The sequence below is a fragment of the Cinclus cinclus genome, chromosome 6 (genome assembly GCF_963662255.1).
Source record: "Cinclus cinclus chromosome 6, bCinCin1.1, whole genome shotgun sequence".
Taxonomy (NCBI): Eukaryota; Metazoa; Chordata; class Aves; order Passeriformes; family Cinclidae; genus Cinclus; species Cinclus cinclus.
In genome coordinates, this window is record NC_085051.1 from 12477194 (window position 1) to 12503072 (window position 25879).

General features: G+C 40.7%; 1 protein-coding gene across 1 annotated transcript in view; it reads right to left on the reverse strand.

The window, feature by feature from the left end:
- Positions 1–553: 553 nt before the first annotated feature.
- Positions 554–25879, reverse strand: part of RRAS2 (RAS related 2) — a 41414-nt gene continuing 16088 nt past the window's right edge. The window contains exons 2-6 of the mRNA XM_062494320.1: positions 11772–11859; positions 11191–11293; positions 9747–9855; positions 2483–2601; positions 554–1993 (exon numbers count right to left, since the gene is read on the reverse strand). Coding sequence (XP_062350304.1) covers positions 1906–1993; positions 2483–2601; positions 9747–9855; positions 11191–11293; positions 11772–11859 — 507 coding nt within the window. The 3' untranslated portion in view covers positions 554–1905. The remainder of the gene's footprint in view (positions 1994–2482; positions 2602–9746; positions 9856–11190; positions 11294–11771; positions 11860–25879) is intronic.

Below are 25879 nucleotides of genomic sequence, written 5' to 3' on the forward strand. Positions count from 1 at the left end.
AGGGAAAGCTACTCGCTCTCTCAAAACTGCATTACACAAACTAATCTAAATTACACTAGAAAACTCCAATTCCTCTGCAATGCCTGGCAGTTGCTTGAATTCAAGGCTTAATGCCTTGCTGCTGGAAAGGTACATGGAACTTGTTTCAGACCTGTTTTCTCAGGAGGCACTTCCAGATTTATGGCAGAACACCTGACCATGAGCATAGCCTGAAAACACAAGGATTGACTGGCCCACTGACTACACACTTTAAGCCAAAGCAAACATCAGCTTTTGTCATCTGTCATGACTTCAGTTGAAATGTTTCTTGAAATTAAAGCTCCTTTACTTCCAAGCTTGAGAGAAATGCAATTGCAGACATGTGTTGCTATTCCCTAGCCAGGTTCCATCACGTCCTTCTCCCCCCTATCCCCAGAAAAATGCAGGTTTTGGAAGAGATTCAGAAAGAGGCAGTGTGCTTACCCCCCAAAAATGGTTAGATCATCTTTAATTCTAGCACCTGAAGTTATACAAGGGTTTGCTTAATAATCAAGTTTCAAAGAACTGTTGGACACATTCAGTTAAGGTGACAACTGTGCAATACCACTCAGTATTTCAATATCAGGGACCATACTCTTGAATTGTTTAAACACAATCCACAGAACTCAAAATTAAACAACCATCCACAGTTTAACTAAACAATCAGTTAAAAGTCTTACAGTTTAATAATTCACATAATGGTCAGTCTTTAGTAAGGGATACTGAAATTCATTAAAACACAACACTAGATTTTACTCCATAGGTGTGCTGGACAGGCACATAATTGGCCATTCTTGGGTATAACTGGGAAAGTAAGGAGAAATTTACCACAGTTTGGCAAATCCCACATTTTGTCAGTTAAAAGTGAACTGTGAGAATTAAATACTCATCTTTACATATACACAAGTTATGCTGTGAAAGCATATTTGCTTACAAACATATAAAAATACTTGTTAACTAGTTTGATAAGAAAATAATGTATAAAAGTATATAGCAAAAACATTTAATCATCTCTGACAATGGAAAGATCAAATTCGTTTTTATATCACATGAAACAAAAACAGCTACAATTTTAGTTTTCCTTAATCCCTTACCCAGAAATACAAAGGAAGACACAATTTATTTTCAAACATAATGTGAAATTTCTTAATAAGCTGAAATGCCTCAATCCAGAATGAGCTCAGGTATTTGGCCATATCTTAATAGTAGTAGTAATCATCCTGTAGCTGTTCTGGATACAAAAAATAAATACAGTAGAATGTTTTGGCCACCGAAATAAAACTGCAGCATAAATGAGAGATGAAAATTTTTGCTGACAATGAAATTCAGTGTAGGTAATTCTTAAGGCTAGCTGAATACTCAAGTCTAATTTAACTGAGGGCAGAAACAAAAAAAAACCAAAAAAACAAAACAAAAAAAAAAAAAAAAAAACCAAAACAAAAAAAAAAAAAAAAACAAAGCCAATCCACCCCTTTTTTAAAAAGTATTCTCTATACTCCAATATAGGTCTTTGTAATAGCTAATGAAATGTCACAAGTAAAAATAAATTAATTCACAAGAGACAACTTATGCGTGACCTCAACACCTCGTCCTACACAGTTTTGTTTCATCTCCTTTGCGAATAAAACTCCACAAGGTGCAAGCTCTGAAGGGACAGAAGGAAGGAACTGTGGTATTAGAGAAGCAGCCTTAGTGTTTTGGTTTGAAGTCTGCCCCAGGATGACTGAGTCTTCTTCAAGAACTATTCTGCCAGCTTCTTGGACTAAGGCTATTCTGGTGACCACTTTTAGGACATGCACATATAAGGCTAGACCAATACCAGAAGTGATGTAAAATGATGTAAAGAAAAAAATGATCTGGCAGTTGATAGCTTGGTTCTTGGGATTCTCAGAAAATAACACAATGGCAGCCTTTCTTGTCTTTTTCTTTCCGTGTTGGCTCTGGTGAAGGAGGGCACTCTTGTTCCTGAAACTTCCTGGAAATAGGCATTTCAAATTAAATTCATAGAATAACTTTTAATGTAAAATACATACAACTACTGCATTCTACACTTTATGTTTTCATAGGGAACGCACTTCCTTTTTACACTCAAATTACTGATAAAAGAAGTGAAATTACTTATAAAATAAGTGATAGTTTTTGAGTTCACCTTTTGAGGTTGTTTTTTTTTTTTTTTTCTTTAAGAAACCAAATTTTTTACAGAAGGCCAGTCTCAGATGCAATTTATCACATTTACTGCCCAGGTGATCAATAAAATCCAGAAAAATTAAGGTAACAAAATTCTTTCAGGTATATATTAAATTCATGTAAGCATTTTTCCTAATGCACCTGAGTGTTTTATAATGGAGATCACTGGCTAAAGCTTAGAGGGAACAGCAGGCAGAATCTTCCTAGCACTGCATTTCAACACCATGGCTGCAGTTATCCATTAATACATGGACATGAATTATCTCAATTAGCATACCTTATAACTCTGACAAGTTCATGAAAAGCTTGGTCTACATTCAATCTGATTTTTGCTGAGGCTTCCATGTATACTACTTTAAGTTGCCGTGCCAGCTGCTGGCCTTCCTCTTGTGTCACCTGTAACAGAGAGCAGTCATTAATATCAAGGGTTCTGCAGGCAGGTTTGCATCAGTACACACTGCCTGGACATGTTAAGGATCCAGCTCCCTTAAACAATAATGGTTAGTTAGGCACACAACAGTTTTTTCACCCTGTCCATGTCATACAGCTGGGAAATAGACTTTTTTAAAAGGAAGTTTCTGCAATAGACAAAGACTGATTTTCCAAGAAATTCCCCTCACTCCAGGTGCCTCCAGTTCTGTGTAAGAGTAAGTTTTCCTTCACAGGCAGACATTAGTCCCTTGCTCCTCCTCAAAGCAAGTGCTTCAGTCAGCATCTGCTGGATTACTGGCAGAAGTATGAATATTATTACTAAATACATCTTCACATTGTCCCAGCTAAACCTAGAGGAAAAAAAAATAATCAGACTACTATTAAAACAATATTTATAAAAGTAATTAAAAAAGATTTATTAATGACATAGCAAAATATTAACACATCCAGTTTTAAACATAACTTAGATTACCAGAGTTCTAAAAAAACATGAGGCCTTCAGGTAATCCAGAAATACTAAAGAAACACTGGCTACATAGTGACTCCTTGAGACAACAGTGGAAAAGGAGAGGAACAGGAAACAATGAGCATCACAAGAAGTTGGTACAAAATTTAAAGCTATGAGGCAGAAGACAGGAAGCCAGTAGACCATTCTAGGAAGGAGGAATAAGTCAGGCACAAGGCAAAACCAAAGGAGACCACTGTGTATTTTTGGATGAGGTGGAAAGCAGTGAGGTCAGAGAACAGAGGCCACCCTGAGTGGTGCAAGGCTCCAAGGGGAAGGTCACCCACAGGGCTGGGGAGGAAAGGGCAGCTTTCAGTGATAAAAGGAAGTACAGCAGATCTTGCCAAGACAATGCCTAATGAATAAAATGTCAAAGATTACACTGCTTTCACAGAAAAACAGTAAACCAGCACGTAGAGGACTGATACAAGAACAAAAAGAAGGAGGGTTTATTTTAACATTAAGTTTTGAAAAGGAGAATATTCATTAGGTTAAGAAGCTACACAGAAATGGAAATAAATGAGGATAGAAAATAGTGGCAGCATTCACCACAGTGCATAATCTAGAAGTACTTTTCAGCTGGCAGAACAGTTTCTTAACAGCTGCACAGTGGTTTAAGAGCCTTCATGCATGGCATCTCCATATTTTATTCCTCTGTCCTTAGCATCCCACTGGTACTATATCCATATATGTTCTGCTGAAATCAGGGCTGCTCCCATTAAACCCTCGTGAAGCTCTACAAAATATTCCCAGCACCCTGTGCCATTAGCTGGAGTATTTCAGGATGCATCTACTGATCTCAAACACTCACAGCAACTCTGCATTCATTTCAGTGTTATCATCACCAGCTAAAGCCAAAACAGAAATCCTCAGAACCAACTCAACCCCAAGATCAACTACTGGAGCTGGCTTTTTAACTGCAGGGCACATAGGGAGAGAGAACTGGAAGCATTCAATCCTCCACTGCTGCTTGAAAACTGAATAATAATGAAGACTCCTGCTCCCCTAGCTAGAACAATTCTACTTCAACCCTCCATGACGACCTCAAATGTTGAAATATTCCAACTGCAAAGCTTATGAAGGCTGCACAAATATTTGTAGCTGTTTTCTGGCACATCAGTGACTGCAGAATCCCCTAAAGTTTGCACCAGCCCTTCCAGAACCTTCTGTGCATCTCTACCTCAGATCATTAAGTTATAGAGATAACAGTTGTAGCAAAACTAACTGCTTTTACTTTTCTTCATCCCTGCAGAGTTCATTGCAGTCCCAGAAAGTGAGAGGCTGAAGTTCAACAAAAATAAATAACTGGCAAAGAATATAATTCTGAGGAGAAACTGAACTCAGTCCTTAAACCTATGTTTAAAGATTTTCTTCGCTATTGTACCTAAAGCACAGTACAGGTACAACTCAAACTAACACTGTAATAAAGTTAAGCTACACTTCTACAATATCCTGCATCTAAAACACTGTAAATACACTAAAGTTCTTGTTGTATTTACTAGAATATCTGCAACTGTTAAATTCCAAAATAATCTATTTTGTCCGTCTTACAAGTATATTGTCAAGTTACTTATGGTCAATTTTAGTGACCTCAAAGTCAGTTTAAAAAAATACTTGGTTTGGAAACACTATAGAAACATGTGCAGTGCCCGAGATGCAAATTAGAGGCCAGAACATACCAGTTCCATCTTCAAAGCTGAGGGAAATGTAAGTATAAACATAGAAATACTTGTAAATAAAAACATGAATTTTCATATTTTTCTTGTCCCTTCCTGAGTACAACAACCCTGTAACATGACAGGTTTTCCAGGAAGTGTGACAGAACAGCCTATTTAACATCACCACCAAAATAAAAACTAAATCCTTTTTCTTCAAATGAGACTGGATGTTATTTTGCCAGAACTAAGAACCAGATTTGATAGTAGTGTCTGTGTGTACATATGTGTGTGTTGGTTCTGCAGTTTTAATGAGCTTAAGGCTGAATACAAATGAGAACCACTCATAATGCTCATCCTTTTTGCTCTAGGATATTTTACTGTTTGTTTCTGGAAATCCCTCATTCATGCTGTTCAGACAGTTAGTAAAAGTTTCTCAAATGAAAACCATTACAGAATATGGGAGCCAGTCAAACAAAGAAAAGTTTATTCCCCACCTCCCTAAGTTAACATCCTTCTGAAACAGTTTCCATTTGAGTATCTGCACAATAATACTGTGAACGCATGTCCTTCTCTCTGCACTAACCTGCTTGGTATCTGTCAGAAACACATTAATTTCTGAAGTTTCCATGCTTTCCTCCACCTAAAGCAACTCTACAAGGCTGCCTAAGCTAACACTGCACTTGCATTTTGCCTGGACACTTACACAGGACTAAGGGACACATCATATAGGTAACAATTAAATGTTGCCTCAAGTTTGAGAGGAATTAATTTCTACCACTCTGTGGTCACCCTACAGCGCTCCCAGCATACAAATACTGCCCACTCCTGCCAAGAGTACCCCAGTTCTCCTGCAGGGGTAGTTCACTATTCCCCAATTCCAGTTTGTCCACACTCTCCTGTCAAAGGTTGCTTTGGCACATGCAAACTGTGGTCGTAAGCACTGACACATACTCAGACTGGCTCACTGCATTCTGATGCCCAACTGATCTATATAAAGCCTAAAATCAGACAAGCCACATGGGAGAACCAAAAGGTACAATCTGTGTGTGGGCACAGAGGTGTCCTGGGACATAATCCCAGCATCTACCACTGCAAGAAGTTCCTGTCACACTTTCATACAAGAAAGTGATAGTTAAAGAGTTAAGCCCCACGGACTTCTCTTTAAAACCTTGCTTTAAAGATAACTGGCAGCAGAGATGATCTCAGCACTAGGTCATTGTGTTAGTTCAGTCATGATGCAAAAGCAAGAACTAGCATTTAATGAAACCCAAGCACTTTCCTGTTGCAACTTGGATTTTCCTTGAAACCCTGCCATTTGGGGAATGATCAGACTTGACCCAGTTTAAGCTAGCAGTTATCTACAGAAAGTCATACATATCCTGCACTGACAAGTCTACTCCTCCATCACTAATGGTTATTATTAAAACATCTGGTGCTCTACTGAATTATCTTACAGTAGAAACATCCAGTGTTAGTTCTAAGGATTAACCCATTTAACAGAAGGGCTGCTGCAGGCATTTACTTTAGTGAAGAGTAGTGAGAGGTGGTGCTTCAATTCTGGTTTCAGAGTCACCCATTTGTGACTGGGGCGTTTGGAAACTGGCAGCTTCATTTCTTATCATACATTCAAAAGATTAATGCTTGCTTGTCCTCTAAAGACTCACTTTACTTTGTCAGTGTAACCTGGGGATATCGAGAGACAAAAAAAAAAAAAAAAAATCAGAAGAAAGCTGCTTAACTCTGTTTATCTATACAGCTCTTACCATGGCAAATTGCTTTTTCAAACTTACTCTTTCACATCCCTCCCAAAACCACTTGTGAGCTGGTCTCTGGTGTGTAAGAGCTGCACTAATTTATGCCACACCTTTGGTGAGCCCCAACAATTCATCAAGATCACACCATTGTTTGTGCACTTCTGTACAACCCAGTTCATGTATTTCCTGAGAAACAGTTGCCACCACACGAGGATGATTAGTTATGCATCATTAACCTTCGGATTTATGGTGTCACAACCACAGTACTCTGCTCAACCTCAACACACATTTACTTGGATAAAGGTGTGGCCAGACCCTTAAGACATCCAGAACTCTTCCATATGTTTAACCCTTTCAGTTTTTGGGAAGATGTGTTGAGTATCATTTGATGGTCCAAACACACACTAAATTACTGTCTTTGACTTAAACTCTTTCAGAGATTGCAGGTGTTTCACTAGTCTGCCTCCTGCCTTTTGGAAAAGTGGGCAGATGCCTAGCACAAGCAGTTTTGCCCTAAAACCTGATTCCCAGCTTCCTGACTTTCTAAAAATGTTATGTTAATTCTGAAGCTGAAAAATGCACAGTTGGGATTAAACAAGAGAGAAAGAACCAGATAAGTACAAGATACCCGTGACACTAGCATGGCCCAGCAGTGATGGTGGCGCCCAGACAGACCTGACACATCAGCAGGCAAAGTGTAGAAATACAGAGGACTGGCCCTTATCATGCTTCTGCCCACGAGTTATAGCCTGGGGATACCCCACATTCCCAGCCAAGGTGAGGGAGCACTGTTTGCTTTCACCCCACACCTCCCATCGCAGCTGACTGTACAAGAAACCTGCAGCCAGAGCAGGGTGACCTTGCTTGCCAGGCTGAAGTTTTTCCTCACTTTAGGACTAGCTAGTTTAGCTGGTGGCAGGACTAGTTGACAAGTTTTCAGCCAGGTGAAGCAGCTGGTCCCCCTCAGTGACTGGGTGGCTGTACTGAGAGCTCACATGGTGGAGCAGAAACAAGCCCCTGTTTAACACTCAGCTGATAGCATCTCGCTGCTTGCTGCTGCCAAAAGGCAAAGTCTCACTTGTTTCCCCCCACCCCAACTCCTCCCTGCTCTGCTCCAAGCCACAGTCCCACCCCTGTCCATCCTTCCAAATCTTTCTGCACGCTGATTTAGCTCACATAGGTCCCAGGAAGCCATTCCTGCTCCTTCCCATACAGAGAGGTGATTCAACTCCAAAAATGGTTCAGGTGAGATCTGGGAAAGAGTGGGAATGTGAAGTCAAGAGGGAGGGGAGCCTCTCCCTTTTGGGGACCAATTATGTCAGCTCAGCATCCCTAAACCATTCCTTCACACTGACTGAAAGCCAAGTGCAACACACCATGTGATGGGGAAGGGGCAGGGAAGACTTAAGAGTAGCTGTTTAAGTAAACCCAGAAGAGTTCTCAACTACATCTGCCTAAACCCCAGCTTATGATGGGAGTGACAAGTCCACCAAATGGTACATAAATGGTGAGTGAGAGCATCAAAAAGTTATGCCCATCAGCATCTAATCAATTGAGGCAATTAATAAAGCCATAAAAAGCAAAAGGAAATTTTGGAGACATATATTGATATAAGCAGCAAAATTGCAACGTTAGGCAATTTAGAAAAAGCTGTTTCGAGCTTGAATGTGCTCCAGCCCATCTCTCTGCTGAAAAAGCAGCTTGGAACAGGACAGAGGGACCAGCAGAAGAGTGGACAGGCACCTCTCTGCCTTTAAGGGAGAAACAGAGGCAGTGTAATTACATTAGGAAGGTGGAGGAAAGGGTACAAAGTCCACAGCTGTTTCTAGAAATGGAGGTACAGGATTACCAACTCCAATTGCAGGTATCCTGAGAGCTGTCATCAATACTTCCCTCCCAAAGCATCTGGGTGTTTGTCCTTCAGCAATTACAATTAGTAGAATAGCTCAGTTTCACCTCCATAATTTCCATGCCAACACTTGTGCAGGAAGTAAAGTATACATGTTCCAGGACCTGCAAGGTTAAATCTAGGAATTTTGATGGGGGCATGATAGTAACTGAAGAATGGAAGAGTTTTGCTTCTGTCTCAGGGACAGGCTGTTCTGTGAATGTGTGAGTACTCAAAGTTACTTCAGATTAATTTGTGAGCTACTTCTGTGAAAACTTCTTTCAAGGCAGCATAGCTTTTAATTTTGTCATGATCTTTCTACACTGCTTCTGGGATGAAGAGGCCGTGACAGTCAAGCGACCATATTCAACAGAAACTTTTTTTGTACTGTAACTGTAATTCAACATTGCACAAACTAACTCACTGAGCACTTCAAGCTATGCTTTTTCTTGTGAAACTCTTAAAATAATTACAGCAATTTTAGAAATATTTACTTTATTCTCGGAAAATCATGTGTTTGCCACCAAGCTTTAGATGTCATCTTACTGTCTCAAGAGAGAATATTAAGCTTCTCAAATTGGCTGCTGAAGAAAATACAAGTCTGACATACTTTCCTGCTGCTATAGTAAGATTATTTTCATTTCAGCTCAACTTAGTTTGATTCATTAAACATCAACAGCAATTAAGGAAAAAACATTTGAAAGCCCTTTAACTCCTTCTAAACTAAGTATTTTAAGTTGACTTACGACCAGAGGCAAGGTTGAAAACTACTGGTTTCAAAACTTTAAGGTGCATAAATATAACAGAAATTGTGTTGCTGTACTTCCAATTGTTAAAGCTTTAAGTCAGTTATGCAGAAGATGAGTGGCTGAAGAGAAAACAGTGAATAATCACTAATTTATACATAACAGCAGTGAAAGGTAAAAGCAAGAGCACTGAAGACTAAGGATTGTTGGAGTCAGTGTTGGCTGACTCTGCTGGCACAGGGCAGTGGTGAGTAACCGAACTGAGGAATTAGACACGTTCATGCCTGAGTAATCAAGTCATGACAGAAAACTCTAAGCTCTGTGAATAGACTTGGTCTCAACATAACCCCACTGAGTCAGACACAAGATGTACGGTGTATGCCATCATGCTCTTAAGTTTCTTCAAGTACAAAAACTGAGTGGGGTTTCTTTCATTGGAATTAGTTCGTAGAATATGACTTTTTAAATTTGTTTGTTCCCACTCCGGAAGTTTAGTTTTGGGGGAAAAACTAAGTTTTCTGGAACAAGGTGAGCAGTAACTAACAGCCTATGAATTACCTGTCTTTGGAGGTCCAGATCTGCTTTATTACCAACAAGAATCATTGGAAATTCATCCCGATCTTTCACTCTAAGAATCTGCCGCTGAAACTTATAGATTTCTTCAAAGCTGTGAAAGAACACAAGTAGAGCATCAGTGCACTAATTCACAGATTCTCAGGTTCTGAAAAAGTTCAGAAATGGTGAGTCACCTATTGGGACTTGCCCTGCCATGACACACAAGCACAGCAGCTGCAGGCACTCCAGAGTCACAGCATGACCAGTTAGAGAACCATTCAACACTCAAACTAAAAAAATCCCCAAGTGAGCAGTGTCCTCTGCACTGGGCTGAGGTGGGGCTGCAGGGTGAGCAAAACACTGACTGTGACCCTGGGTCCCTCTGGACCGAGACAATCTGTTGCAGACAATCAAGCAACCACAGTCCATTCTACAAACACTGACTCTGGAGTTCTACTCCATCTAGAATATTCAAACTACAGCACAGAGACCCTGGTGATCAGTATTTCAGCTGGCAACCTCCAGAGCTACTTTAAGAATTTTGGGGGAAGCTATCAAAGCTGGCAAGTTCAGTTTCATCAAGGACAGAAAAATGGCAAGGCTAAACCATCAAAAAGCTTTCCATTTACCAATTAAGTTATACCAGGGACTGACTGATGCTGTTCAAGCATAAGGAATTATTCCAGCAGTGTTTAAGGAAAGGTGAGCAGAGCAAAAAACTTCTTCTAGGATAGTACACTAAACAAGCTAATTCTGGCCTAAGCAAGGATTTGTGGAGAATGAATAAATAAATCACTTTCAAGTAAACACTGTTAAAGCTACATCACTACATAAAGACCTTCAGCACAGACATACCTTTTGCAGTCTTCCAGATATAGACTGAATGCATTTACACCTAATTTGCTAGCTAAAATTTAAAAGCAAGATGACCACCAGTAAAAAGTCACATTAAAAAGAATTTAGGTAGCCAGACACCCCATGCAATGTGAAGGGATGTATGCCACTAAGCATAGCTGTCCATGAGCTTGTAAGATGTTTCATCTCCATTCTGCACCCATTCAATCTGCCTGTAAAGGAACCTCTGCAGGCACATACCCTAAACCCGCTCAGAAACCCAAAGCCAGCTACCTGATGCTGCACATGGCAAAGGGATATTCCTAAGAACTGACTGAATACCAGACACTCCCAGGAAAATGGTACTCTGGACTGTAATAAAGTTTTCTTGAACAGAGCTGCCATTTCTTTGTGTATGCTTTCAAGTCATCTATTAAAACAAAGAGACACTTTCACAAAGTGACTGGTTCAAAATTCACCTTCTTCAGTGCTGAAAGAAGAACCTAATGGTGACACATACTTACTGTTTTGTTTGAGATTATTTTAGTTAAGCATAGGTGCAATTTAAGAATAATTAAACTTGTTTGTTTTAATAAGTTGACCTCAGGCTTACCTTCCTCTATCTGTGACTGAGAAAACGAGCAGAAAACCCTCCCCTGTCCTCATGTACTGTTCACGCATGGCTCCAAATTCTTCTTGTCCTGCTGTATCCAGAACTGAACATAAGCAAAATTATGGATTACTACATTTCATGTTCTGATAGACTGAAAAAAAATTATTCCTGATAATATATTGTGAGAGTCTCTCCTGTGCATCATAGCCAAGCAGAAACCACTTTTTGCAGTACTACTGGATATTTTTCTAATATTCCAAACAAGTTCTTGCACTAGCTGAACAATTCAAGACCTACCAAACAAACTGAACAACAAAACACTTGAGGACTTCTGCTAATTCCTGACCATCTGAAACAGATGGAAAATGCTCAGATACGTGGGGATGATGGTTGTTGGTTTATCCTTAAAGAAATCACCAACACGCAAGAACCGAAATTTTTTAAAGAAAAGCATTTATATTGCACTTGGGAGAGGCAGCACAGAGGTGTGTTTTCCATGCCATCACATCACCCAGGTAACTCCTGGGAATAATACAAATTCCTAATCCTAGTTTTGTGGGTACTGTGGGTGGGCTACTTACTGTCCAAACGTGCAGCTCTGTCGTCTATCACACATTGCTTGGTGTAGGAGTCCTCAATGGTTGGGTCATAATCCGTAACAAAGTAGGACTGCAGAGAAGAAAACAAGTTTGTGTCCTAGACAAGCACACACTGGACACTTGACAGCATAAGGAAGGTCAGTGTGTTTATCCATGTACAACCATTTGACACTTCATCCAAAGTCAACCAGTAATGGTTCCCCTATTCCTAGTAAATGCTCATAAATTATAGAGATTACTAGCAGAATTCCCACAGACTTTCTAACATTTTCTAGACATTACTGGTAACTCCTAGGATTTCTCAGAAATCCCTAGAAACTTTCAGTTTCTAGGGGCTTCTAAGGTCTCTTATAATTTCTCTGGACTTCTGGCAGGGTTTAGAAGTTCTTTAAAATCCTCAAGTTTACAGGACATCCTCTCCCATTCCCAGAGCCAACAATTTCTAGGAAGTACCAGGACTTTCTCAGCTGTTTCTAGAATTCCCTAGCAGTTTTAGAACAATTTCTAGCAACACCTTCACACAGCACAAGTGGCATTTAGTTAGCTGAATGAAGTTTATTGGAGCATCCCTGGTCCCAGGATTTCTCTCCTGGTTGTAATGACTTTAAGCACTCACATCCTCCAGAAAGACAACTCCTGAAAGGAGAATAAGCCATGAAATGCCTGGGCCACATATGGCCTAAGCACAAGGCTCCACCAGACACTGTCAAGCTGCTTGTTTATCACCCAGACTGCACAGCAAAGCACATTCTGGTACATTTCTCCAGAGTCTGGGTGATCTGGTATTGAATACTGGGTTAACAACACTATCAGAAGACAAGTTTAGAATTCAAAGGATGAGTTTTTAGCTTGCATGCAGTCATAGTAAAGTTAAGGTCACCTAAAACTAAAGCAATCACATTGGCATAACAAATCTGAACCCTGATGAAATTCCTTCCCATCCATGCTCCCAGCAGGCACTCAGTGCACAATTTGTGCAGAATGGCAGGAGTACCATCTGTGTACATTATTCAGTTCTGGAAACCAGCAAGGAATTAGGAATTATTTGAAACTACATATTGGCTCCTAGGAAATAAAAAGGAAAAAAAAAAAAGAAAAGAAGGGGGCTTTCTTGAAGTACCTTTCCCATCACACAAACTTAACAAAAAAAAGGGAGGGTAAGGAAGAACTGAAATCAGAGCACTAGCCCACTAACCTTCTCCAGACACATCACTGTCAGTGCAGAACACAGTAAACGCTGCTCTTTGCAGGTAACTTCTGTGGCTGTATTTGTCCTTGTGCAGTTCAGGTTAGGAGCTGCTCAGGAGGGCATCCTGCAGGATGCTGTTCTGACTGCACCCAGCTGACCCCAGAAACTGGGACACGTCCATGCCAGGCTCCTGGCTTGGCAGCACGGCCAGGGGCTCCCCAGCAGAGCTCATGGACTGAGCTGCATCTGCCTTCCTGGGAGAAACACATCACTGGCTGCAGCACACTCAACCAGCTGTGTATGCTATATATAACCTGGGCTCATAGACCACAACCATCACACAGTTGGCTGCAGGAGGAGTTTGTACAGGTTGCTGTAGATCTGTTCCTTTAAATTTGTCACCACACTAAAAAACTGCTGCCCCCCAGAGCAGAGACCCTGAACAGCTCCTTTGCATTTTAAGTAGACATCAGAGTCCTCTCAGGATACACCTACACAGCAGTCTCAGCTGTTCTGCATCAATGGCAGGCAGGCTGAACAGCCTCCCTGCTTCAATCCCACCCACAACCCCACCCACACCAACCAAAACAGACAAAAAAACCCCAAACAAAACCCCTACCACTACAAAAATTCCAGTAAACCAACAGGCACGGGATGCCAAATGCAACACACAGCCGAAGTGCCTATCTATAGGCAGCAGAACACTCACCTCAGAACAAGAAGCTCTTTCAACTACATCCCTTTACCTTGCTTTCCTTCAAGATTTAAAGAGGAAAAAATTCAGCCTTCAAAACTGTTCTCATCTTTTCTTTAGCCTGTATCCATGACTCAAAATGTGCTATCCAGGAGCTTAAGAAGAGACTTTGAGGAATGAATTTACATGAACTATAAAATAAGGTCTCAATTCTTCTGTGGCCTTTAACAAACCTTGAAAGATGGATTAGAAACTTACGTGAACATACAGATGTATAAACAAAATTATTTACAGAATCTCACTTCAAAGGGATGATGACAAGGAAGGGAATTTAATTCCTATGTTTCATTAAGGAAACAAAGTGGTATTTATAAAAAGCATTAGGTGACTAAACCATGGAAGATAAAGCCTGCACACTGAAATCACTCCCTATCCATCTCCAGCTTCAGCTTTCATTCCTTCATCCTGCAGCATTCAAAGTTACTGTCTGAACCTTTATATCTACAAAACGGTAAAGGGTAGCAGCTTTTACTTAAGAGAGAGAATCTGGAATAGCTTTATTTTATTCTCATGAATCAGTGTTAGTAGAACACCTAAACCAGCAACTTTATATCCAACAAAGGCAATCTTTTTTTCACTAAGAGAGTTCAGGAAAAAAAAGCCATAATGATCTCATACAAATTATTCTTATTTTCCTCATTATCTGTCCATGGGCCAACAACTACAGCATGTTCTGTAATCTGCAGGGCATTTCTGTGATTGCCTCCACCCATTTTAATTTATTTTTTTAATTAAAAAAAAAACAAAAAAAAACCCCCAACTATAAACACAGAGCAAAAGTGCAAGACTAGGTACAGAGACCTGGAGCATGGTTCCTCTCTCAAAAAGGGAAACAAGATTAAGTTGTCCTGATCCAGCATCAGCCACATGTCATACTCAGAATGAGCAGATGCCACATCTCCCCCGTGTAACAATTGCTCTTACATATATTTTCTTCCCCTCCCATGGAGCTGCAGTGCCAAATCTGCTGTCACAGCCACAACAGGAGAGATCTGCAAGGCAATTAGTGATGTGGTTTACCTCCAGGCCCTGGACAAGGCTTATGTGCCTGAAACAGCTGCTGGTATTGAAGGAGTACTCCCAAATTGCACTGGGACTACGTGCTGCAGAAAACACAACAACCACAGCTTGCAGGCCTTATTCAGTCTGGGTTGATTTACAAAAATTAGATGTAGCACACAGTATTTATCAATTTGAGCAGAAATGGACCTTCCTGCTGCTGTTCAGGCAGTGTTTAAAGAATCAAGGCATGGCAGAGCACATCCTGAAGCATTCCATGAGACCATCCCTTGGCTCCGGAATGCCATCTGGGCAAGGTGCCTGTGCACCCAGCCAGCCCTAGACTCTACACCAGCATAAATAACTTGGCAGAGGTCAAGGAGTTTGTGGCAGAACTGCTTAAAAGCCTAACAGGAACACAATTCCATCAGACACAAACCACTGACAACCTACTGGTTTCAAACTGATGCCAAGTCTAGACAAATGAGAGGAGCAAGCACATCCCAGAGCGTTGGAATACCCATGGCCTGCCTACTGCTGTGTGTTTTAGGAAAGCTGCCTGGGCAGACCCTAACACCTCTGAGCAGCCACACTACCAAGCTACAGCAGTCCCAGGAAGCTGCAGCAGGAGCCTGCAATGAGAGGTGGCATGGAACACACAGCATGGATCTCTGGAGTGACCTGATACAGCCCAGGCTGTCAGATCTGCTCTTCTAGGAGCAGTCGAATTTCTCTGACAAATCCAAAGGACCACGACTCACTCAGCTGGCTCCACTGGAGTTGGCCACTGCCTGCAGGAAATAATTAGAACCAGTTAAGTTTCTTCTAAGGGGATAGTAACTTGAACATGCTCTCTTGTTACACCACTCCGTTAATCACCAGCAAAATCAAAACTCTTTCCACCCATCTCCTAGAAGGGAAATGAGAAGTTGAGCCCAGTAGTCTCATCAACCATTCAATTTACCCAGAATATTATGCAACAGGTTTTCTAGGTTTTCTCTTTCTAAGACTGCTGAGGCAATCAAGAGCAGACATGGGAAAGCCTGCTGCCAAAGGGGAAAAATTCAGAACATAAAAATCCCCAATGCCACACTATGTACATCACTTACAGCTGGGCAACACACCACTAAAACCCCTATATATACACTTGACACCTTAAAATGCATTATTAAATGAGTTCCTGACCTTCACAGGTGTTTCTACTGGCAGTGCATGGAAACAATGAGACTACAGAGAACACTGCTTACCAGCCCTTGTTTTAGGCAATAGCAATCCCTAAACCATTTTTCAATCATTCAAGTCTTTTGGTAAGGAGAACACATGAAAATCTGCTCTTAAGTTTATAATCTTCCTCCATTTATATATTGCCTTTAAAACACATAGAGAAATTCCTCCATTAGCTTACAATGGAGTCCCACTCCATAAATAAATAAAAATGACTAAGTAAAGACACCTTTGATGGAAAGCCCCAGTGCCAATTCACAGCTCTTAAGCAGCTTTTCACATTTACCCTTCATAACGTGATCAACAGCCCACAAACTGCAAAGCCAGGAGACTTTTTCTACAGTTCTATGATTTCGGGTGGGAGAGAAGTAGATGTTGTTGACAGGAAGCTGCTCTAAGCTGCAGTCCAGAGGCTGGCTGCATAACATTCTTCCCTTTCTCATTACACCAAGCTCAAAGGCCATGCAATGAAAGACAGCCCAGCATAGTGAGAGCACAGCACCGTGAAAAAGTTAAAGGAGAGGTACATGCCAAAATACATATTCATCTTTACTGTCTCTATAATCTCCATCTGTATTTACTAAACATACACATAGTGTTTCAAAGAGCCACTGGGTGCTTATTTAAATTTTTTCCACATGTTTTAAGATTTTGGTTCAAACCCAGTAAAGGCAAGAAATAGAAGGGTTTCCACCCTCCAGCTACAGTTACAGACCAGCTCTGGATTTAAATAAGCATTTGCAATTTGAGCATTGCAAACAGCCCAAAAATCCTCTCTAGCTATAATTTTTTATGCTAGTACTTAAAACAAACATGCGTAGCATCCACCAACACCAAAGCTTCAGACTTGAATACACTCCCACATACCTGAAATATAAGACCCCAGGACACTCCTGTGCTTTGCTCCTCGGCACAGTATTTCTTCTGGCAGTCTCTCCTTTGCCTGCCTTGCACACTAGCCTCTCTTCTCTCGGTTTTACCTCATTTCCCCTGAACTTCACCAAGAGCATGCCTGCTCTTGACCCACTCAACCAATGTTCATCCCTCTTCATCTGCTGCACTGCCAGATCTTCACCATGGCACACAACAAACAGCAGTACCAGCTACAGCCCTAACACACACCACAATGATCACACCAGAAATATTTAACCCAGAAAATGACAGAAACCTAAGTTCTCTTCATTTAAATGAGTATTTCTAGCATCCCTTCCAAGCCGTTGACGAAATCAGTGCCACAGATTAAGACCAGAGCTCCGGTGCCGTGGCCAGTTAGTAGGGCCATAAGTGGACAGCTTTCTGTTTGAGGTACTTGGCTACACCATAAAAGCCTTCCCAGACCATGAATTAACATCTGAATGACTGACTGCATAACTCCGTTTGCAACTTCCATTGTTTTCCCACCCATTTAATCTTACAGCCTCTGCCTTCAACTCTTCTACCTGAGAGTGGCAGAGCAACCAAGTCTGTTCTAAAGTGAAACCAGCGACACACTGTGCCCTCCTCCAGGTTGCAAAGGAGATGAGAGACCATTCCTAGGAGTTCTAACCCATGTTCCTGTCTCTGGAGGAGCAAGCGGACAGCTTCTGTGTCACCACAGCCAAGTTCCCAGAGGATGGGTGACAGTAACCTGTCACCTTGCCCAAGTACTATGCTGTCCTGGTCCAGAGCTAACCTGCCCAGCAGAAGGGGAACTCAGGCAAAGCAGCAGCTCAGGAGCTCAGCATCTCAAGGGATTAAAAGAACCTCCTTTCACAGCACAAAGGAGAAGTCATTTCTTTAGAGTACGAGTTGGCTGGCTAGAAAACAAGGAAAACATGCACTAAAAAAACCCTGACTTCTAGAAGCAAACATAGACCCAGACTGCATTCCAGAATAAAGAAACAGAGCAAAACATACAAATTTAGCATTTTGCAGAGCCCCAAGCATTTGGGTCACAGAAAAATCCAAACAAAGTAAAAGCACACCACTAACCAGAGAGCCTCTGACAAGCTTGTTCCAATAGCAAACACACACCTCCCCAAGAGCAGGTGGCTCACCAGGACCCAGTATTTCCAGCCAGGTTTAATTGGTTGGTGCTGGAAAAGCAGGAGGTGGAATTTGTTGGGGTTGATGACAGGAAGTGCCACCTCTGCAAAGGTTTTGTGCAGTGCCCAAACCAGTACCAGAAAAGACTGCAGGAGGTACCCACAGCAACCCAGCACCATTTCAAACACAAATGTTCAGGACTGCTTTCAGCATGCTTTGCTGGCATAAACAAACATTCACATTTTACAGAATGAGGGCAAGTATTTTGGTGTTGAATGTTGGGAGGAGATCAAAGGTCTAGAATTATCCTGATAAAAAGCAGACTAAAGAAACAATGATTAGAACACTGCCTCATACTACAGAAAGGTAAGCGTGGCATCATCCAATCATCCAATATTCCTACAAATCTTGAAGAGGTTCTTTCTTTTAATTATAACAAACAGTAAGAGCACCCATTCCTTTCTTCCAAGAAATATAAATTAAAAGATAGTGCTTGAAAGTAATCAGTGATGCTTCCCTCAACTTGCACTACTTCCCACTGCCCTACTGAGTACTGTCAGCATTGTTATAGCTGTCCAGGGAAACAGATGTAATTTGTAACTTCAATTACTGCCATTACCCAGTGATGTGAAACACTTCATTTAATGAACAGAGAAAAACTGAGGCACAAAGAGAGAAGAGGATTATGCTGAAGGAAGTTACAGTGAAAGAAAGATGACATGAGACATGTACAAGCTAAGCTCTCTGGAAATCCATACGCAAGTTAAAAATTTGTACTTGCTCCTGAAAAAACAGCAACACAAGTGTATATATAGTACCAAACTTTATGATTAAGTACATGCTTAATCAAACATTAATGGCTCTACCAAGGAAGAAAATCATAAAGGAAAACGCAAAGTTGTTGCATAAGCCACGGCAGCCTTAGAGTACATCCATGAGATTACTCCCCTGCCAACATACAACTCAGAGACAGAAAAGATAGGAGGATATAGGAATAAACACCTGACTTAGTTAAGTAGAGATAAGTCATCTTAATTTTTTTATGCAATGCAAGGTTTATCAAAAGCTGTGCTTAGCCTGAAACACTCAAAGTGTGAGTGGTACTACATAGCCACATACTCTTTTGTCCTTCTCCTTCCATGGACACTGATCAGCGCATCAGAAAAAGAAAACTGTGTTCAGTGCATGGGAATTTTTAATGTACATAGCTAAATATAACATGGCTCTCTTCTATGTGGGCTTTGCTCTGCTCCTTAACCAGAATACCTAACAACAAAACTGGTTCTGCATCCCTCACAGGTGTGGGGAAAGATGAGCGAGGATCAGGGAGAAAAGGGGAAAGGGTGTGCAAGGTAAAGTGTCTTCAGTTTGAATGTTAACACATAAATCTGTCTATGCACCTTTAATTTTTGCATTTCCTAAATGAACACTTGGATTTTGTATCCATAAACACACTCATTTCCAATGGAATTTCTCCAGATAGCTGTACTTTAGGAAATTTCAGACTTCATCCCCAGTTAAGCAGGACTGACTTGTGTGACAGATTTAAAAGCCGGGCTGGTTCTGGAGCATCTGCGTTCACATAGTGGACCAAAACTCAGGAATATGAAAGACTGAAATCAAACTGACTTTTGTGCACTGATAGGGAACATCCATCAGCTCTTACACATTTCAACATGCCTAAAAAACTCTCTGCTAATTTTTGCACTTCCCTTAACTGTTGCTTAAAGCAGCTTTTCTTTCTCCAACCCCACCCTTTTTTTCCTCCCTCAACCTGGCACCTAGGAGATGGCGGGGAAAATAGCTTGAATTTACAGGTAGGAATCTGGAGAATGTAACTGCTAAACAGATGCATTACAAGACCCAGTGGACAAAAAAAAAATAAACCCAGATACAGTAGATTTGTTTGGGGAAAAGAAAGTGTGTTTGCCACCTTGACTAAGACAACCTTTCAGTGCATGTTCAAATCATAGAGGTTTCAAGAATAATCATTAAAACTATTCTTCTGAAAAGTTACATGCCCTTTTGCTAAAACACTGCCAAGCTTAAACACACCATCAGATGCCAGTACAGTCTCAACTTGATGATCTTAAATGCCTTTTCCAATCTAAAAGATTCTATGATTCAAATTATGGAGGCTGGCTACATGAACACAACATGAATACTGATGAGAGTGGGTTTTCTCTTCATATGTATTTTGCACATCACTTGAACATCTTTTCAATATTAGCTTCCTTCAAAAAACAGCAGATTGATACTTTTTAAAAGCTTTCACCTTTTAAACTCAAACTGAATCTGCACTGTCCTTAGGTCTCCTTTCAGTCCCCAGCTTACAGTTCTCACCACAAGACAGCAACTTGGTATTAACAGCTCATCAGCCTGTGAACATTTCCCTCCAATTTATGATTCTCAAATATCTCAAAATCAAACCACACCGAACACCACGCACACTAACTCAGAGACCTGCTTTAGGCAATATGGGCACTGAACTTTGGCCTGCTGAGTACTTCTTAGTGGTGCAGTTCCCATTGCTCAAGACCAGAGAAGGTGCACTTTCACTGTCTGAGAAGACTTCTTTGTAATGCCTTCAGTTAATGTCCTTTAATGCCAGTAAGCACCTACAGAATTCTTTGAAGGCAGCCCTGCAATTTCTCAAGTTGAAACATGCCTGACTGTAAAGCATATTCTATACTGCAAGCTTATTTGAATCTTGATTTAATTTCATTTTGTTTTTGCCTCACAGTAAATATGTGCAGGAACCATGAACACACCAGGTACTTCATCTTCCTCATCTTACCCACTCATAATTCAAGAAATGTTTAAAGCATTCATGACACACTATCTTTTCATCCATAAAGTTTTATCATGTTTAGATAGTTTTCAAACTAGCAGCTCATACAAGTTTTTTCTCAAGAAGAAAAGTGGGGTTTTTTTTAAACTACGTATCTGATTTTAGGACTGTGCATAACCAGACAATGGGGGCTACAGCTGTAAGAGAAAAAGTAAGGTTGCTCCAAAAATCCCCTGGTGAGAAAAATACATAGAACACTTTTTCTCATACACATTATTAGAAATAAGCAGAACACCTCAGGATATACAGTGTAATGAAGAGATTTTGGTTTATAAACTAAGTATGGTAACTGGAGAAGATTTGGAGTCAATTACAATCTCTCTTCACTCCTGTAACTTAGACATAACTCTACCACAGTCAGCAACAGACTTCAGCTTAGTGGCTCCAAGGAGACCCATGCTTAGGGCATTTCCAGTCTATTAACGAAGAAGCCACTTCATAACCCTGATGAACTTGGACTTTTCAGATTGTCTAGCTTAGGTTATGGACACTTGGAGCCAGACAATTACATTAATTAAATTAATTTATGTAAGAAGATTTTCTAGCCCAACAAGCCAGTAAAACAAAGTTGCATTCCAGCAACTCTAATGTGTGTTTCATATTTTAAGTACCTGAAAATGTTTGATCCTTGGGACTCTACAGCAAGCTAAGATGAAAAGTTCTTGAAGTTCACACCTTTCTTATTCTGACATGTTCATCAGAAAGAGTCAGGTAGAAAGCATGAGGAAGGCAAATTTTCCACATTCTTCCTCCTAAAACATTTGTTTAACATGGAGATATAATCAGGTTGATTAGCCCACTAAACCCAGAGCCTACAGGTTTCTAGAATGAGTCAAGCTAGGATTAAATATTTATAGGCTAGTATTTCATTCTACAATTAAACTATAGCAACTTCTTAGTGAAAAAGGGAGGTTTTATCATCCCCAGTCCTGACATTCCACTACAATTCCCTGCTGCCTTTCAGGATGATCGAGAGATCAGAAAGTTCAAATTGCCACATAAAAATGATAAAAATTCCTCATCCAAATAAATACTAGCCATGCAACCACATTTATATGCCCAGGCACCTTAATAAAGTTCACATAATATCACCAAGAGACGCCTTTTGATCCAACTACTTTATTAATACACAATTTGCTCAAATATAAAAATGCCTAACAGGGACTGAACCCAAAGAATGAAAGTTTCCAGAAATTTTGATCATACTACTTGTTCTGCTGGGAAACAGAAACATTGAAATGACTATTTCAGACCCAGTGACACATTTTATTTACGCTGCCAGATCATTGCACACATTGATAGCAACACACTAGTTCCTGTCCTGTAGGATTTTTTCTATTCCCAGTAAATTCCCTGGAATTTTTGAACACCAGCTTGGGCAATATCCAACATAATAACACTCAGTTTCATTAGCAAAGTCTGGAGTGCTTTATTTTTCAAGGATTTGTTGGCTGATCATTAAAAGCTAATTATTCAGGAAAAAGCTATTTTATAGCACTTCTATCTAATAAGAATTATTGCTCCAAGAAGATAAGCACAGCTCTAATAGCTTTATTTGCCCACATCACATATTTATTCAACTCCAACCTTTTGGCCTTAGATTAGACTGTCTAGACTAATTTTGCAGACTACAGACAATTACTATCTTTAAGTTTGGAAAGTGTCATAACCAGAAGTGTCAGGAATGCTGAAATTACAGCTGTGTAAGTGTTATTTAGCCATCTATTTTCATTAGCAAGGCTAATAATTACTAGCCTTCCCCCCACATCCTCACCCAACTCAGTAAAACACATAGCAGTTATCCTGCAGCATGACAGTTTCAAATGATAATGAAATAATTGGTTGCCTACCCTTGAAATAATGGACTCCTTCAAAGTGTGTTAATCATTCAGCAGTGACAGCATCAGAGGCTGCATGGTGCATACATTATAACAGTAAATTGTGCTGCAAAATTTAATGAAAACAGAAACACACTAGGTAACTTACCTTTAGAAAAAGGGTGTCTGAACAGCCTGCAGGTGGCAAGCCATCAACAAGAAATTCACGGTAGAAACTCCTACAGCAATAATGTTCTAAACACAAACTTTTAACACATCAATTTCTAAAGTTTTTCATACACCACAGTGATGGGCACGAAAGCCACACCAAGCCAGGCTGATTTACCCAAGGCCCATTGGTCCCATGCTGCAGGCTCAGTAGCTCAGCAGTCGGGAGTACCCAAGGTTTTTTTTTTTGGCACATCTATATCAGTCATCAACCACACTATATTCTGAGATGAAAACATGCTTCCCTCCACCTGAAACCATTTCTCAGAAGTTTGTGACTAAGCAGCAAAACCTCAGAAAGGAGAATTTGCACTGGTCAATAGGTGTTTTTTCCCATGTGATCCGTACTTGCAGATTTGGCCACTCTGAGCCAGGCCAGCACATGGGCTCCCACAGGGACCAAGAAGCAGAACAAAGCACTTCACTCACTCCCAAATCAGTAAAAGTCTCCATAACCTTCATGTCCCCTCTGCCAAATGAACTTTTTCAAGAGATTCATGTTTCAGCACCTGATTTTTAACCCAGACACATCAAGGAGAAGCACTCATAACCTCAGCTTGGGATTTAGAGCCAAACAACAACAAGATTAAGAGTATTTTTTTAATTGTGGCTCTAAGCTAAGGTGTCAGGTTAACCCGCCTAATTGTGGGAGTGAAAAGGAAGGAAGGAGATCTCTTCCAAGGCAGGGCAGGCTATGTAAGCCTTTTCATGCTAGGGACAGTGTGCTCAGATCTTCCTGGCACACAGGAAAGATAAAACCTTTGTCTTGTCCCACTGCTTGGGCACAGTGTTCCACAGGTCCAATTCTGACAGATAGGAAGAAAAAGAACCCAGACTTAGCCATTGTAAACTGAACTTAGCAAAGCAACGTGGTAAGTCACTCCATCTTTGGATGGAGAAATCCTGGCCCATGTGAGCAGAGAGATTTCAGTGATGCAGGCTGACCTGAGGTCACGATGAGGCGTGATGCCCGTCAAAGCACAAGCATATTAAACAGAGGCCAGGCTCACAGATGTGGACACTACTGCTGCAGAAGTAATTGTTCAAATGAATATCACTGTCCTCAAAACTCCAGGTTTCTGGAAGAACAAAAGCATACAAATCAAATACTTGGGGAGCAAGAGCCAGCAGTGTGGACTGCTGTAACTGAAACAAAGTTTCAGCTGGACAAATCACTTTGAAGAAAAGCAATACAGAGTATTTTCCACCACAGATACCAGGGGATTACAATGCTTTCCTTTCCAGCCTAATCAGTGCTTGGAGAGAAGTTTAATCTTAATGTCCCTGAAGGATGTCTTCACAGTCTCTCTCACTACCAGCAGCAGCAGATTTCAAGATCAAAGGTTATTACTCCTTCCCATCTGACAACAGCATAACTCAGCCCGGATTTCTCATCGAGTGCCTAAGGCACAGTACAGCACATGGGGATTGTTTACAACTGGCTATGTAGCACTTCATTTCTGACTTTTCAGAAGCAAAGCCATGTCTACTGGAACTTCTACATTACAGGCAGACAAGCAAGAGTTCTTAGAAGAAACACAAGAGGTGAAAGAGAAAATTTTATCCTAACTATAAATAAAAACTACAAGTAAGCCCAAACCACCAAGATTCATGGTTGTGAAGACAGAATTTATGGCTCCACTCCATGTTTGCATCAGTGTCCCACAAGTCAACCCAAACATGTTGTCCTGCAGTACCTCCAGACCCTGCACCTCAGTGGCACAAGGTCACACAGTGAGAGCACTTCTAAATCAGCACATTTGCAGAGTGACACATGAAGCTCACATGCAACCCTAACATTGTCTCCACACCTCCTTCAGAATCCAAATTCGCTTATACTCAGCTGGAGAGTATCAAACGGGGCAGTACCTATTTTTCCTGAGTTGTTTTATGGTGTGCATGAAGTTCCATCAACATCACAATCACAGAACAAGCAAAGGGGAGATGCTCTCCTGGAAGAAGATGCATGGATGGCCATCCTTTTGTTCCACCAAGCAAGTACCATACACAGGCCCACCCCAGCAGCATGGCAGTCACAAAGCCAAATAATTCACAATTGGAATATTCACTAGGGAGCTTGACAGAGGCAAGTTCTTGAGTAGCATTATCCTCCCAGTTAGTCAAGACTTTAAAAGCACAAATGCGGCCAATACTCACATATAGGGAAATGTGCACACAGTCAAATTCTGGGAACAAGAAACTACTGAGTAGTTCTACCATTGCTGATCCTGACCAGAGTACAATTTCATAGCACAGAACTGCTTATAAGCACTGTCTTGCTAAATTAGCTTGTTAGCAGATCAACAGGGAAAAGGAAGAGATCCTAAAGCCCAAGAAAGCACAATTAAAATGCTCTTAAGCAGTGCCAGAATTTTTCAGCCTCAGCAACTTCAGACTTTTGAAGTCAAAACACTGTCAAATAGAAACACATTTATGTCCTCAAATTTTATTAAAAATGCTTTTGCCCTCAGTAGTCAGTCTACCTATTTAAGCAAGCAACGATTTCAATCTAAAAAAACCCTTATTTACCAGCAAAACATTTGGTTGTACCATAACCAACCACAGTGTTTCTTCCCCTTTGCCTATGCACCTGCAGGTGTAGTAGCACTCTTAGTCAGCATCACCCCACTCACAGGGAAGGGAAACATGCAGAAATCTCAGAGGGAGTTTATTTTTCACTTTGAATTATCACAGACACTTTGATAATTCAAATAATAATTCACAGAATAGAAAAATACAGAGATAACTAACATTAATTAATATCTATGGCATTGATGTTAATGTTAAGAATGCTTAAGACAAGTCTGGATGAGGCACTTTGTGCCATGGTCTAGGTAACACAGTGGTGATCAGTCAAAGGTTGGACCTGATGATCCCAGAGGTCTTTCCCAGCCTGATTCTGTGATTGTTAGATGAGTATTTCACATGACTTTTTGAGATGAAGGACCTACCCTGTTGGATGTTAATCCTGGCTTTTTCACTTTTAGAGCATTTATCTCTTAA